The sequence below is a fragment of the Carcharhinus amblyrhynchos genome, chromosome 23, assembly GCF_965287045.1.
Source record: "Carcharhinus amblyrhynchos chromosome 23, sCarAmb.v2.hapA, whole genome shotgun sequence".
Classification (NCBI taxonomy): Eukaryota; Metazoa; Chordata; class Chondrichthyes; order Carcharhiniformes; family Carcharhinidae; genus Carcharhinus; species Carcharhinus amblyrhynchos.
This window is the reverse complement of record NC_137346.1, coordinates 42,408,719-42,426,121: the sequence shown is the minus strand read 5'-3', so window position 1 is coordinate 42,426,121 and position 17,403 is coordinate 42,408,719. Positions and strand designations below refer to the sequence as shown.

Sequence of the window (17,403 nt, the reverse complement as noted above, 5' to 3'; positions counted from 1 at the left end):
CGGCTAACAAGCTCGGATGCGCCCCGATCCGTCCCGCCCCGCCCGTCCTTTAGCTGGAGGTCGTTGGAGTCACTTGCCGTTTGCTCAGGGGATTAGCCGCCGGTGCTGCTGCAGTTAGAGATGTTGTCCCGCGTCGCCCGGCCCGCTGCCGCTGCACTCGCCAGGAGTTTCTCCGTCTCCGCGCAGGTGAGGGACGAGGCCGTCGGTGCACCGAGCGGGAGAAGCGGATCGGGAATCTTACTCGAGGCCTGAGATACTGGGCCTGAGAAGCCGGGTGACTGCATGAGGCGAGGATCCATCTGTAACAGGAGGGGAGCGGGTATCATTCCCTCGTGGTACAGTGTGCACCTTGATACGATTCCCCTTATGTCCCCCTGTGGGTTTCTAGCCTTGTCTCAGCTTGACTTTCCGGAAGGTTGTAAGCCATGAGGAAATACTATGCATGTTCCTAAACTGTTAGGCGAACGAGGTCAAGTGGCTGGCAGCCTTGTACTAAACCCGTGAGCTGGTGTCGTCTATTTCTGTTCATGTGTTGGCCCAAATGTGTTTTCAAGACGTTACAGAACTGTGTAACCTTGATCGCCTCTTCGCCTATCCTGTTCATGCCAGCACTTCCTGTCGCGCAATTTATTCAGGGGATTGTCAGAACGGTATACAGCGTAGGAAAAGGTCCTTTGGCCCATTGCATCTGTGTTAGTCAAAAACAAACCGCCCAACTGTTCTAATCCTTTGAATGAATGAAATGCATTTCTGTTGTAATATTTTAAAATTGCTTTTTAATCAATGCAGACAAGTAATTATAATTGGTTTATTTAATGGAAAACTAGTCAGATTCTAGCTATTTCTATATTTCCAATCTTTTGTTTTCTTGCAGAGTGTGTCACCTATCTTAAAGTGTAGATATGTTCCTCAGCTATGACTTCTGGCAGTTTGACTGAAGCCTTGACACTACTATAACAATATTTGGAGGCTGTTGCTCCTTAGAGAGCAATCACCATTACCCACCCAGTTTGAACTGAGAATGATTTTACATTTCTACAAAGCACAGGACTGCTGAAATTCAAGAAGGGGAACAGAGAGTAAACAGGGAATTATAGACCAGTGAGCCTAACATTGGTACTGGGGAAGTTGCTAGAGTCCATTATCAAGGATTTCATAACTTGGCATTTGGAAGGTAGTTGCACAGGGCTAGGGATCCGGGTTCAATTCCTGGCTTGGGTGACTCTGCAAACTTCAGACGTTCTCCCTGTGTCTGTGTGGGTTTCTTCCCAGTGCTCCAGTTTCCTCCTACATTCTGAAAGATGTGCTGGTTAAGTGCATTGGCCCAAGCAGGTGCTGGACTGTGGCGACTAGAGGAACTGCATTGCAGTGTTAATGTAAGCCTTACTTGTGATTAATAAATAAACTTTTAATCAGACAAGATCAGCATGGGTTTACAAAAAGAAAATCATGCTTGATGAATATGTTGGAATTCTTTGAGGATGTAACTAGTAGAGTTGTCCAAGGAGAGCCAGTGGATATGGTTTATTTAGACTTTTAAAAAGCTTTCAACAAGATGTCACTTTACAGAATACCATGTAAAGTTGAAGCACATGGATTGTGGGTAATGTCTTGAGATGGATAGAAAACGGTTAGCAGGTAAGAAGTAGAGTGGGCATAAATGGGTCTTTTTCTGATTAGCAGTAAGTGACTAGTGGGGTTCCACAGGGATCTGTGCTAGGACCCCAGCTGTTCACATTAATGATTTGGAAGAGGGAACTGAATTTATTGTCCTCAGATTTGCAGATGATACAAAGTTGGGTAAGATGCTGAGCTGTGAGGAGGATGCAGAAATGCTTCATATGATTCGGACAGGCTGAGTATGTGGGCATGTGCATGGCAGATGCAGTATAATGTGGATAAATGTGAGGCTGTGCATCTGGTAACAATAATAGGAAGACAGGTTGTTATTTGAATGGGTGTAAATTGAAAGAGATGAACACAACAAGACCTTGGAGCCTGCGTGCATCAGTCGCTGAAAGTAAGCATGCAGATACAGCAGGCAGTAAAGAAGCCAAATGGTATTTTGGGTTTCATAGTGAGAGGATTTGAGGATAGGGATGTTTTGCTGCAATTGTATAGGGTGTTGGTGAAGCCACATGGGAACTATTGTGTGCAGTTTTGGTATCCTTATCTGAGAAAGGATGTCCTTGTTATTGAGGAAGTGCAGCGAAGACTTATCAGGCTGATTCCTGGGATGGCTGTTCAGTCATATGAGTAGAGACTTAAATTGGTTATGATTGTATTCATTGGAGTTTAGAAGATTAAGGGGATCTCGTAGAAACTTAGAAAAATTCCAACAGGGTTGATTCAGAAAGAATGTTCCCAAGAATGGTGGGCGAGTGAGCGAGACGGTCACGGTTTGAGGATAAGGGGTAATTCTTTATAACTGAAGTGAGGAGAAATTTCTTGACCCAGACATTCCAAATGTCTGGAATTTACTACCAGAGAATGTAGTTGAGGCCAAATGCTGTCTGATTTCAAGAAGAAATTTGATATAGCTCTTTGGGCTGAAGGGGCCAAGGGATTTGGGGAAGGGGGGATCAGGATATTAAATTCGATGATCAAAATGAGTGGCAGAGCAGGCTGGAAGGGCTGAGTGCCCAACTTCTGCTTCTAGTTTCTATGTTGCTATGAAATATAGCTGGTAATTTTGCATTGAGATGGAACTTCAGTACCTGTTCCACCCAGGATGGATAGGGAGGAGATGTGACTTGGAAGCAGAGCTCTGTCCTGTGTCTGATATTAAGATTTCCAGTTATGGGATATTTCAGTCCTCAGATGGGGTCTGTACAAGGTAGAGTTAAGCTGGCTTACCCATGCATTTCATGCATGGAAGGGAAAGTCTTCACAGAATCAGTTGTTACAGCAGCCATTTTTCTATTTCCCACCTGGAGGAAGCCACTAAGCACAAGACAGATTAAGTGAATGGTGTTCCAGCTAACTCAATTAACAATTGCACAGTTCATTCAGTATGGCGGTATTTCTGCGGCCACGTTGTTCCAGCTAATCTTGACCCAATTAATGGCCACGTGGTGATTTCAATCTTATTACTTCATTATCATCCCCTTTTTTTTATAGGACCCAAGAACCATTTTTGCCCAGTGTGAAGTGGTACGTTGTTTTTTGTATACAAAAATGAATACCTTTTGAATGGCAAAAGACTTGGTGACATGAGATGCAGCTGTCAAAAATAGTACCTGAATAACGGATATTATGACAGGTGTGAAATAGAAAATCGATCTAGTTATGACTGTGATAAGGCAATAAATTACGTACATCTGTGTAAGTCATAGGTGAATTGCTGTCCTTAGTTTTATGTTCCAAAGTGTAGCAGTTGAGATGATAGAAAAGGCACAGTGCTGTTCATTGGAATGCTACCTAGTATGAAGAACTGCAAATGTAAAGAGAAACTTGGTGATAGTGGGGTGAGTGGAATCTACTCATGAGGATTGAAATTGGGTCACAAAGAATGGGTTTGATGAGAATTGAAGGAAAGAACAGGTAGAAACAGGATAGAGTGATGAGCCTGGGACAGGGGCTAACCCGGATGATGAAGACCTTTGGCTAAAAAGCCTGTTTATGTAGTTCAATATATCTTAAACATTTAAGTATGTGCTGCAAGTATTTGATGCACTTAGGGCAGCACAGTGGTTAACACTGCTGCGTCACAGCATGAGGGATCGGGTTCAATTGCTGACTTGAGTCACTGTGTGGAGTCTGCACCCATGTCTGTGTGGGTTTCCTCCAGGTGCTCTGGTTTCCTCCCACAGCCTGAAAGACGTGCTGGTTAGGTGCATTGACCTGGACAGGCACCAAAGTGTGGGACTAGAGAATTTCCCAGTTATTTCCTTGCAGTGTTAATGTAAGCCTTACTTGTGACTAATAAATTAACCTTAACAAATTTATTATTAGCAATCAATCATCCAATCTAAATATTGGTTCCCTTTTTTACTTGCTGTGGTGTCCAGCTCACTTGTCAGGCTTCTTCGGGATGTATCTCTTACTATCAGGATCGTTCAGAAAGGTTTGTCTGGGCTATTTGCATTCCACCAGTAACTGCTTAGGTTGAGCCTTCAGTTTTCCATCACCTTAGTCATTCCTCTGCTGGTAGTGTCGTTTTCACATTTCAGAACTTATCCAAATTCTACATTTCGAATTGTAATGTCAATAGGGAAACCTCAAGTTTGCAGTTATGTAGGCAAAGAATACTAAGTTGATCATTTATTTTAACATAATTCTGCCTTCTCCCCTTTTATCAACGGGAAATAAAGTTTGCCTTATGCCATTTTGACTCTTGATTCTTTATTTCTCCCGTTTCAACAAATTAAAGACGCTCACTAAACTGTCCCTTGTACCATTTTGAATTGGCGTAGAGGAAATTACATGTACTGTGATCCTGCAGTGAGTATTGGATAACTTATCTCAGCTGCTATTTTCAGTTACCTGCCTAAAGGTGAATATAGTCCCAATCTGTCATGGAGATCCAGTGGTGTATTAGGTATGTCTTTCTTTTGTCCTTGAATCCATCTGATGTTAGTTGTATTGTCAGAGTAGGAGTAATGCTTCAATTGCGTATAGGCATGACATCAGGAAGTTGCCAAAAATCGTACAGGTGTTGTACTTTGTAAGGGACAAATTTTGAAGCGGTCCTTTAAATATTGATTCAGTCTCTAAACTATTTCTATCACCAGTTTCGGGAATTTGTTTGCTTCATAATTTTGAGAAATTCAATTATTAGCTTTAGTCTGTATATTAGTGTTGTCTGGTTTGGCATTGGGTGGGAATACTTTCCAGGCAGCCGATGCAACCTTCAGTGTAAAAATATTGCAGTAAAAGGCTGATAGCCAAGCTGTGGAAAGGCTGTGCCTGTTCAGAACACACCCTGCTGACATGGATGGTTGCACGTTAATCAATGGAAACCGACTTGATGTGAGCAGCATTCTCCTGAGCACCACACTTCTAAGGATGGTTTTGCTTAGACTGTTAAACATACTATTATGGACTGGTGGGAGTACCTGGGGTTGAATCTCTGCTATTCCAGGATTCCACAACAAGGTAGGCCAAGGATTAAACTAAAGGGGAGTGGAGCAGGAAGTCTAATTCTTAGTTGAAAGTGACTCATGGCTATATAAGTATGAATGTTGGTCAAATGTATTAAATACAATTGGTGTGCAGATAGACGGGGATGTGTCTTAATCTTTACATCACTGAGAAAATTGCCGATATCTTGGCTCACGTACGGTTATTGGATTTTAAAGAGTTCACCTGGCAGGTAAAACGCTTAGAGGATGCATAGAAACAAAAATTAAACAGCAGCAATTTAAAATACTGAGAATATTGCTGCTTATGTCCACAGTAAGGTAGAAAATAGTGGAAGCCTGATTTGTCGCATTCTTTTTAATGTCATTTAAGCTCACTGATCCACACTGAGATAATTGGTTGTTATTGGACTAGTAATCCAGAGGCTTAAACTAATACGGAGTTAGAATTCAAATCCTGATGTGAGAGTTTAAGATTTTGAATCACGTTTTAACAATTTAAGAGGCCATGAAACCTTTTTTTTGTCATAAATCCAACAGGTTACTGATTTTTTTTTTGAGGAAGGAAATTTGCCATTGTACTTGATCTATGACTCCAGTCTGGCATCAATGTGGTTGACTCTGAACCACCCTCTGAATTTGTCCAGAAAGCCATTCCTATGTTGAACCGCCACTATAGGTCAAGAAATTGACCCATCACCAACTCCTCGGGTCAGCCAGGAAGGGGGGAAAAATGTCCACGTTTAGAGAACAAAAATAAATGATGTTTGTTTCAAGATGTAGTGAGAACTAGGTGAAAATAAAGTGAATTAATGCATAATTCTTTGTGTTGAATCCTAGCTTGCAGGTTTGAAAAGCAACATTTGCATAACCTAACCTTTGATTATGGGTTTATTATGACAAGTCTAAGTGGGGGTCTTCAAGAAACTCTTAAATTGTTTGAATAGAAAGAGTTAACTATTGATCAAATTGCTCTAGAAATGGGAGCAGTGGGATTTTTTAAAAATCCTCCACTAGTGGTTCAATTGTTAGCGACCTTCAGTAATACCAACAACTGGTATTGCTTGATAGCTACTCTCAATATGACCTGATCTGTTTCTTTTACACAGAACAATGCCAAAGTAGCAGTATTAGGTGCGTCAGGTGGCATTGGACAGCCTCTCTCTCTGCTGCTGAAGAACAGCCCTCTTGTGGGTGAACTCTCGCTCTATGATATTGCTCACACACCTGGTGTTGCAGCTGACCTCAGTCACATTGAAACAAGGGCAAAGGTTGTAGGTGAGTATCAGTTTAAAGAATGCTGCTTAAGTATAAATTACTATTAAATTACTTAATAGGTTGAACATAAATAATCTGAGCTGTGCTTGTACAAGGCTAATCTGTAGTTTGGTTTCAGCAAAGCAATTTGTAAAGGATGACTAAGCTGAGGAAAATTCTCTGATAGTGTACCTCTGATCAGAGGTGTCAGATTTCTGGCCCTGAACCAGAAGGGTGTAGGTTCAAGTCCCACTCCAGAGACTAGAGTGTAGCATCTAAGCTTGACTCTAATGCGGTATTAAGGGAGTCCTGTGCTGACAGACCTGCCATTGTTTGGATGGGACAATAAATTGAAGCCTTGTCCACTGACTAAAAGATCCTTCTGTGCCATCTATCCAAAGTCTTTCAGCCATAATGTAGTGAAGGGCTGGAAACTTAGAACCCCTTGGGTTGTATGCTTGTTATTGAATGCACATGGTAAATGTAATTATATTGAGGCACCTCCAAGTACAAAATCCCAAATGGAGAAAAGTTTAATGTTACAATTTTTGTAAAGTCCAATTGAAATTTTTTAGAATATACTTTTCCCTATTGTATGAAGAAATTATATCTTTGGGGGGAAAAGCTCCATATGTGAAACAAGAGAAGGGCATTTTTCCATGGTGTCCTGGCCAATATTTATCCAGCAACCAGATTATCTGGTCATTCTTACATTCTCTGCGCATATAGGTGTTTCCTATATTACTGCAGTGGCTGCATTTCAAAGGTATTTAATGGGCTGTAAAAAAAAAAGCCTTGGATGCTAGGTTATTAAAGGCACTACATAACTAAGTCTATCAGTTTGTGCATGATAAAACACTTAGTGAAATGGTTTATTCCTAGGTTACTTGGGTGCTGAGCAACTGCCTGATGCCTTGAAAGGAACTGAGCTGGTGGTCATTCCTGCTGGAGTACCTAGGAAACCTGGTACGTACTTAACTGTTGAGGAATAATCATTTGCTGACTGAGCCGCAGTCCTGTGTAGTCAGGTGTTACATGTCTTAAAACTGCTAATTGTTGTAATGAATTCACAGTACTGGATTAATGTTCTTTTCTCTAGTGATGCAATGCGAAAATATATGTGTCACCTGGCAGATGGAGTATAATGTTAGCAAGTGTGAGGTTATCCACTTTGGAAGAACTAATAGGAGGGATTATTACTTAAAAGGTGAAAAGCTGCAGCGTGCTACGGTGCAGAGGGACCTGGGGGTCCTTGTGCACGAGTCGCAAAAACCCAGTCTGCAGGTGCAGCAGGTGATCAAGGAGGCGAATGGAATGTTGGCCTTTATAGCGAGGGGGATAGAATATAGAAGTAGGGAGGTCTTGCTGCAACTGTACAGGGTACTAGTGAGGTCGCAGCTGGAGTACTGTGTGCAGTTTTGGTCGCCGCACTTGCGGAAGGATATATTGGCCTTGGAGGGAGTGCAGAGGAGGTACACAAGGCTGATACTGGAGATGAGGGGGTTGGACTATGAAGAGAGACTAAATTGACTAGGTCTGTACTCTGAGTTTAGAAGGATGAGGAGGGATCTTACAGAGATGTATAAGATAATGAAGGGGATGGATAGGGTAGAGGTGGAGAGATTCTTCCCGTTTAGAAAGGATAGCAGGACTAGGGGGCACAGCCTCAAGATGGAGGGGGGGGGGGTGCAGTTAGATCGGAGTTGAGGAGGAAGTTCTTCACTCAAAGGGTGGTGAATCTCTGGAATTCTCTGCCCATTGAAGTGGTTGAGGCTACCTCGCTAAATATATTTAAGTCATGGGTAGATAGGTTTTTGATAGACAAGGGAATTAAAGGATATGGGGAGAAAGCGGGAAAGTGGAACTGATCCACTTCAGGTCAGCCATGATCTTATTAAATGGTGGGGCAGGCTCAAAGGGCTAGATGGCCTACTCCTCCTATTTCTTATGTTCTTATGTACGTTCAACGCTGATCAGCTGACAGTCCACAGGAATAGACTATATATTTCAAATTGAACAAAAAATGTTGAATGTTTAGCAGACACAAAATAAATCTGAGTATGATGGTACTTCAACTGTTTGAGACTAAAGAACATTTCAGAATGTTTTGTCCTTTTCCAAATTCTGACTTGGCGCATAGTTCCATGGAGATTGATCCATCCAACTACAGAATGCTCGATGGCAGTATCTTGTCAGTTGAGTTGACCAATGTCTTGCTGCATATATAGCAGCCCAAGGCTCCAGTTAATCAAACCAGAATGAAGACAATGGAAACAAATGTTTGAATATTGACATCTGCTATATGGGAATTGCTCATGCAAGGCATAGCTGGCTGCTTTCTATGAAATGCAGATTATTTTTGATGACTTGGCCATTAGACATAACGGAGGTTTCTGACAGATTGAATTTGGTGATGCTTAATATACAGGAATCTGCAAATGAAGTCACCATTGTTCCCCAAAGAATGTAGCGTTTAAACAGAAGCAATGTAGCAAGATGAGGAATTCTGCTTAAGACAATGTTGTGAGTTGCTACTGTCACCCTCCAGCAGGAACTCCCTCTGCAATTCAGTTTAAATTTACCCCAGTCAAGGTTTCACTTGAAAGGATAAGGCATAGAAATATCTTCTGATCTGCAATCTAATCCACATCAGGGACATCAGTATTACCAGAATATTAAAAATTGATTGTTATGCTTTAGCCTCGTGTGAAATATTTTCTCATGCCCAGCTCTGGTTGCCATTGGAAAGTGTCACTCCCAGTGTCCTTGTTTTCTAGGATACAATGTCCCAGTTGAACAATATAATGGTTTTATCACTCACCATTTAACTTGTTCATATAGGAAGTGGTGATTCATTCATTTTTTTTGTTCCTGAAGTTAAATTTTACATGCTAGCCAGTGATGGATAATCAGTCCACTGTAGCAAAATTCACTCAGCCTGATAGGTGGTTTCTCCCTGTTGGCATGGAGTAAGAGTTAATATGGCAACATGACTTTTGAACTCTGAGGAATTAGTGATATGGTATTTTCTATAATTAATTGCCAAATCTCTTTATCATGGTACACTAATGTGGGCTTCATTTTATCAAAATATTCTGTATTTGATCTTTTTGAAGATCAGCTAAAGAGGAGAGACTTTCCATCCATTGTTAATGAATCAGTTACATTTATATTTTATTTTGGTGATTATTTTACATGCATGGGTTAGTTCATTTTTAATTTCACATTTGAAATTCTGCTCTCTATAGGATAATTTCTGTTTTTTACTCCTTATACCTGATGAGGTAGTATTGAATGTCTCGTGGTAATTTAAGAGTTGGGGTTGGTATTGTTGCCTTAATTTTAAAGAGAGGATCTCTATCATCCAGACCAAAGACTTTCTGCTGGAGAGTTTAAATATCTCAACTGACAGGCAACATATCATTTCAAACCCAATAACTGTTTATCACATTTGAGTTTGTGGGTTTGATTGGATCATTTGTGATTATTCTTTAAAGATGCATTGCTTTATTTAAAAAAAACTTGCTTGCCTGTTAACTAGATTTTCCAGTTTTCTCAATAGTTACCCGGTGAAGCCTGAAAAAAAGTCATATCTTGGTGTGGGTAAATACATTAAATTGAACAATTTAAGTTTTTATTTATTGGCGTCACAAGTAGGTTTACATTAACACTGCAATGAAGTTACTGTGAAAATCCCCTAATTGCCTGTTCGGGTACACTGAGGGAGAATTTAGCGTGGCCAGTACACCTAACCAACACGTCTTTCGGACTGTAGGAGAGAACTGATCACCTGGAGGAAATCCAAGGAGAACATGCAGGCTGTGCACTGGTAGTGACCCAAGTTGGTACCTGGTACTGAGGCAGCAGTGCTAACCACTCTGCACAGTGCCGCCCTGATTTAAAGGCTGTGTCTATAGAGAAATTGGGATGTTAATAACTCAACGCAAACTGTTGACAACACAAGCAACAATAACGTTAATTCCTTTTGCTTGCAGGCATGACTCGGGATGATCTGTTCAACACGAATGCTACAATAGTTGCAGTTTTAACAGAGGCTTGTGCTCAGCACTGTCCAGAGGCCATGATCTGTATCATTTCCAACCCTGTAAGTTTGCACTCTTTACTAATGAAGACCTGTATAGCCGTTGTTACAATTTGACTGCTCTGGCTAACTACACTCATTTATTCAGTCCCTGGAATGCAGTGTGCAAAATTAGATTGTGTTCTTGCTTCCAAGGAGAAATGAAATGAGCTAAGGTCTAAAAAGGGTGTTAAAATTAGATGGCAGGCTGGAGGCATCGGAATCCTGATCAATAAGTCATAATGTTCTTCTGTAACAAATCATCACTTGAAACTGCATCAACTCAGTGTTTCCTACTTTCTTTCTCCACCTTTTCAATACTTTGCAGAACCACTACAAGTCAGCAGTGAGATCTGTGGTGGGGTATAGCTGAATCAGTGGATTTCCAGGATCATGGTCATATTTAGCCTCGAGTATAATGTTCCGATTTACTGATCGTGATGGAAAGGAAACATTAAACCATTCTGATAAACTAATGTCTGAGTGGTGGTTTACTTTTGAATTGAGGCTTACTGGCTTTGAAAGGAGGTGAAACTTGAAACATGTTACACCATTTACAGTGTATATTCTTATAATCCAGAGCAATAATTTGAGGGTTTTTTGAGAGACTAGAGCAAGGAGATATGGGCTAAAAGTAATTTGGTACAAAAAGAAAACACAGGAAATATTCATGTTTTGCAGCATCTGTGGAGAGAGAAACTGAGTTAACTGGTCATCAACCAGTAATCTTGTGGTGCTTGGGAAGCAATTCAAGTTTTCTGTGCAGCCCTTGTTAATTTGATTTAGTTTATTTGGTTGGCCAAAAGATTACTAATGGTGGAAAAAATTATGGATTATGCAAAAAGTAGATATGATGGGGGCGGGGGGGGGGGGGGGGGGGAGACAGTCTCTCTGTTCTGAATGCACAAGCCAAGGTAGGCCAAATGGCTCCCTCATTTGTTCTTGACTGTATGTAACGTGCAAGCTGGAGATAATTTTGAATAACAGTGCAGTTCCCCCAGTGGTCAACAACCTTAACATCTTTACAGAAGAAACATTAATCTTGACTAAAATTTCAACTTTAAAAAAAAATATATTTGGGATGCTTGTGGTGCTAGCAAAACCAGCATTTGTTGCTCATCCCTACTTGCCCTTGAATTAAGCCGTTTGGGAAAGCACAAGTATCCACCACATTTCTGTGGATCTGGAGTTGTATGTAGGTCAGACAGGGTTAGGATGACATATTTCCATTCTTCAAGTCAGTGAACTAGAGGGTTTTTCTGACAATCAATGGTAGTTGTCATGGTCACCATCTGAGACTAGCTTTATATTCCAGAATTAATAATTGAATTCAAATTCAACGAGCTGCTAAGGTGTGGTTTTAATCCATGTCCCCAGGGCATTAACCTTGTCCTCTGGATTATAGATTCAGTGACATTACCACCATGCCATCATCTGTCCTCACTGTGTCCATCTAAAACTGCACTGATAACATGGGCATAGGTTTGTGGGGGCTTATGCTGAATGCTGCCTTGTTTATATTTTGATTTTATTTATGTTTGATACTCTCAGCATTAAGTAGACTGTTCCATTTTTCAAGGTGAACTCCACAATACCGATCACATCAGAAGTTTTCAAGAAATTGGGAGTCTACAATCCAAACAAAATCTTTGGTGTGACAACACTGGATGTGGTTAGAGCCAACACCTTTATTGGTGAGCTGAAGGTAAACATGGGATTGGATGGGCTGTAGATTGGGAATTTTTGACATTTTATCCAAAGAGATTTTGTTTCACACATCTAGAATAACAATAATCTGCCTCTTTCTTAGCTGATCTTAATTGTAAACCCAGGTTTTTTGACTAGAACCAGTACCATGAATTCATAAGATATAGGAGCAGGATTAGGCCATTCAGCCCATTGAGTCGCTGTACCATTGGATCATGGCTGATACGCTCCTCATTCCCGTTTTCATGCTTTCTCCCCATAATCCTTCAATCCATTACCAATTAAAAATCTAACTCCTCCTTACTACTATCTCTTTTTGTACGTTTGTCTTTTGAGGAAAGGTTGTGGAAACCAGGACCAAGGGCATTTTGACCAGAATTGGCACTAGTGTTTTACAGTATTGGAAGTAGTAAGAACTTGTATGCTAGTGGGGGTTGATTGCATTTTCTGCTAACCAACATGTGTAAGCTTGTATGTTCTGTTTTCTTTCACTGGCACTGTCCAGACACCCAGTGACTAAAAGTAAAATGTTTGCTCAAATTCTTAGTTTCCAGCTGTCCCAACGTATTTAAAGTTTATTTATTGTCACAAGTAGGCTTACATTAACACTGCAATGAAGTTACTGTGAAAATCCCTTAGCCTACACACTGAGAGAATTTAGCATGTTCAATGCATCTCACCAGCATGTCTTTCGAATTCCGGAAGGAAACCGGAGCACCTGGAGGAAGCCTACGCAGACAGAGAAAATGTACAAGCTGTGCACAGACAGTGACCCAATCTGGGATTTGAACCTAGGTCCCTGGCACTGAGGCAGCAGTGCTAACCACTGGGCTGCCTCAAGATAACTTCAAGATGCATGTTAAATAGGCTGTTTTTTCTGTTGCCTTTTGTAAGGTTAGATTATTTACAACTGGAATACTGTTGGATAGATTCCAGTATTATAGTGAAAGGCCTCGTCTAGGGGTACGGCTAGTTCCAGAGCACAAGTCTTCATATTGTTGCCAATATCATATTATTTGCTGTATTCTGCGGCCTCTTTTTTTTTGATATCATCTGGAGTGAATTGAATTGGCTGAAGACTGAAATCTGTAGTGCTGACATCCTCAGAAGGCCCAAGATGGATCCTCTACTTGGCACTTCTGGCTGAAGATGGTTGCAAATGCATTTTATCTTTTGCATTTTATCTTTTGCCCTGGAATGCTGGGCTCCCCCTGCCATTGTGAATGGGGATTTTGTGGAGCCATCTCTTCCTGTTTAATTTTCACCACCATTCACAATTAGATGCGGCAGCACTGCAGAGCTTTAATCGGACCTGTCAGTTGTGGGATTGCAGAGATGCTGTGAATTTTTCCACTTTGGAAGACCGTCACAATTGTTTGAAAGTGTACATTTCTCAATTTGTGCACTAACTAATGTTTCAAACCAGCAACGGCACCTACTATTTGTATAGTAATAGAATTTAATTTTATTTGGCTAGTGGGTGTTAACGGCAGACAAACTGGTGGTTGTGTTTGAAGGTACATGTTTGATGTGTAACTGTAAAAGCTTACAAAAAGTAACAGTTTGGCTCCTTTGCATCCTTCACTGGCATTTGAAAATTGAAGATAGAATGCCCATCAATGTACGAATAAACTTCTGAGAACAGAGCATTGCCATTTACCAGATGACTAACTGCTCCTGCCTTTCATTGAAACTCTAACCAATTTGGTATCGTAGTGGTGCATTGGTTTAATTAATTTGCTTCTCGAGCGTATTTTGCACATTAAGTGCTTTCCATCTGTTTTCAGGGCCTTGACCCAGCACGAGTATCTGTCCCGGTGATCGGAGGCCATGCTGGAAAGACAATCATCCCTTTGATCTCTCAGGTATGACAGCAAGAAGATGATGGTGGCTAGCTGTCAGGAACTGAAATCTTCTACATATGGGAAATGAATCGGAAATAGGTCACTTGTCAGTATGTGTAAATGGTTATAGATTTGAGAATTGTATTGAACAATGATAAAATAAAAGACAAATCTCAACTATTGAGAGTGCTGAAATATTGGGTTTATGGAAACTAGAGCTATTCTGGATCAACCTTATCAATAACAATCTCTGCAGCTTCAGCCCAAGGTTGCTCCACCAGAGTGATGTTTTATGTAGGCATGGGATTGGGGAAGGATGTCTAAATTAATAATGAAATCCCACATGAGGTCTTTTCAAGTGCTAAAAATCACTCAGCATTGGATAAGCTCTAGTGGGCTGGGATATCTAGCTCTAAAGGCAACCAAACAAGTATCTCTGATTATTGGTATTAAATGAATTTAATTTCTACCTGATCAAGCTTGTTCATAGTTAACTTGCAAATTGACATTGTGCTGTTGCAATGCTAAACTGCTCCCATTCCGTTTCGATTCTAGTGCAATCCTAAGGTGGAGTTTCCCCAAGATCAGCTGGTGACCTTGACGGGCAGAATTCAGGAGGCTGGCACAGAGGTGGTTAAAGCCAAGGCTGGAGCAGGTTTGTTCATGATCTGAAGCCATTTATCCAGACTCCATATTGGTTCTGTTAGCCAATCTTCATTGTGGTTCATGGTTTCTCAACTTGTTTTAATGTTTAAGTGGCTGCCTTTTTACTCTTGGGTTGAATGCACCTGTAAGCAACCAAGACTCGATTTGAGTTTGGCAGATGATGACTGGGAACACCGCTTGATGGTTTGCGTTGTATCATAGAATCCCTACAGGGCAGAAGGAGGCCATTGGCCCATCGAGACTGACAACATTCCCACCCTATTCTTGTAACCCTATGTATTTACCCTGCATCCCTGACAAGGGGACAATTTAGCAAGGCTAATCAGTTTTGGACTGTGGGAGGAAGCCAGAGCACCCGGAGGAAATCTACACAGAACACTGAGAGAATGTACAAACTCCACACAATGACCCAAGACCGGAATTGAACCGGGGTCCCTTATGCTGTGAGGCAGTAGTGCTAACCATTGCCTACATTGAATCAATGTGGGGCTGCACAATGTAGTCTAAGCATCCTTTTTTCTTTTGAGAATTGAAAACAATCAAGCTTGGTAATAGCTGAAAGCATATAAAGCACAAGTCAAATGACAATATACTGAACAATACTGCAGAGTGTAAGTTTGCATAATCTACCCAAGATATTATCCATTCTGGCTTGGTGTAATAAACGAGGACAGGCAAAGCCGTAAATAGGAGCAAGAGTAGGTTATTCAGCCCATTGAACCAACTCTGCCGTTCAGTAAGATAATTGATCTGCTTACGGGCTTAACTGCACTTTCCTATCTGCCCCTTTCAAAGAGTTCACGTGGAATTTGAAGCAGGAATTTCTTGGATACATGTACAATGGGAATCCCCAGTGTGAATAATTCTCCTCCTCTCATGAGAGACTTAGAACAGATTTTCTTCGAATGTAGGATTACACTTTTTTTGCTTGTCCCTTAATTTAACAGGTGCCATTTTTGGGTGTATAGTAATTTTTCATTGTCTTTTGTGTTTGGTATCTAACAGAGGGAAGATTGTATTTTTGATTCTTAACCAACGCATGTTAGCGTGGTTGTGTGCATTGTGAACTTTCAGGATCTGTTCTTGTATCTTTAATGTTTAGGTTCTGCCACCCTATCTATGGCTTATGCTGGTGCCAGGTTTGTCTTCTCACTCCTGGATGCGATGAATGGTAAAGAAGGGGTGGTGGAATGTGCATTTGTCAGATCTGAAGAAACTGAGTCACCATATTTCTCTACACCTCTGCTTCTTGGGGTGAGTTTGTGTTGTTTGGACTGGGCAAATTATCTAACTTTAATGATGGGAAATCTTATTTTTCTCAAAACTGCAAATTCTCAGCATCTGAAAAGTTATATAGCTGAATCTGATTTTTTTCTACATTGTTAGAAATATTATATTTTAGTATAGAAATGACACAGGTCTACTTGTGCTCCCTGTTTTATGACACCTAATTCAAACGAACAGAGGCTTCTGCCATAAAACTTGCTTAATGGCCACCCTTGCCTCCAGTCTGGGGCTATTATGCAGCTGGGGAAATTCTATATAAACTCTCTAGGGACTGTCAGTTTTCAAAACTTCAAATTTTGCACTCCCACTGAAGGCACTGACTCCTACAATTCCACTGTCACAGTAATAAATAGTCCATCTTGTGTGAGCCCAGAGAATTTGTGATGGTGAGCTACTTGGCTGTGGAGGGTCCCCCGGCTGAGTTTACTCCTTCCCTCCATGCCTTGTGAACAGTTGCATTCAGCAGGGGCTGGGTTAGTCATTGAAATTGTGGGACTTGTGGTTTTTCTTTCTGGTGTCCACTGGTGATAATATGGCAACTGTAGAGCCTCCATATGGTATCTTAGCTGTGATCAGCTGACTTGGCACACAGCGTGAAAGGAACCTGAGATCCTCCTGAATCTCTAACAGCATATATCTCCTCACTCTGGTGATCTTACCAGTTAGAATACATCACATCCCTCTAAGCTGTCTGCTGTTTTTAAAATGTTTTCTACTTTTGATGAATGTCATTGAAAAAATAAATTATTTTTTCCCCCAGAAAAATGGCATTGAGAAGAATCTTGGACTGGGCAAACTATCTGCTTTTGAAGAGAAGCTTGTAGCTGAAGCAATGGATGAACTCAAGGCCTCTATAAAAAAAGGCGAGGACTTTGTGAAGAGCAAGAAGTAACTTAATGATTGTGTTGTGTACAGAGAACTACAACCTGTTGCAAACATCCCAACACAAGTGGCTGTCCTGTGGTGTTGGTCACTGCTGTATGTCTGCTGTTTGCTAGCAGTTTTTAAACCTCAATTTGCCATTGCAGATCTCTAAGCTCATTAAATTACTAGCACCATTTCTCTACATTGCGTGCAGTTTTTATTTCCTCCAACGTAGACGATTCGATTTGTGCTGCGTGCTGCATTGATTTGTGAAGTAACGGGGCCTACAATTTGGCCTTAATGTACAAATGTGACCAGTATTGGAAATATCTTCCCTAACAAGATTTCCAAAGCTGGAATACATGATACGTGGATGCAGAGCTCTGAGCTTATCTTTGCGCTTTAGAATGATTTTCAACATTAAACTCTATGTAAATGGAAGTCGCCAATATTGCTAAGCAGCTATCTGTAATTTTTTTTCTGGTCCCAGCTCATACATTCTTATTTTTAAAGGCAGATAAACATCTATGGGAAAGTAAACTGGATAGTGCAGTGAGGTTGGCATGCACTTAATGTGACATACCAGAAATAAAATGACTGAGGCTTTGGAGGACAG

General features: G+C 40.9%; 1 protein-coding gene across 1 annotated transcript; it reads left to right on the top strand.

Moving 5' to 3' along the window:
* The first annotated feature begins 35 nt into the window (after positions 1-35).
* Positions 36-16,989, top strand: mdh2 (malate dehydrogenase 2, NAD (mitochondrial)). Its single transcript, XM_080210408.1, has 9 exons — positions 36-186; positions 6,191-6,359; positions 7,221-7,304; positions 10,334-10,443; positions 11,999-12,124; positions 13,914-13,991; positions 14,526-14,625; positions 15,739-15,890; positions 16,684-16,989. Exons 1-9 carry the CDS (start codon positions 121-123, stop codon positions 16,813-16,815), a joined length of 1,017 nt encoding a protein of 338 aa, XP_080066534.1. The 5' UTR covers positions 36-120; the 3' UTR covers positions 16,816-16,989.
* The last annotated feature ends 414 nt before the right edge of the window (positions 16,990-17,403 follow it).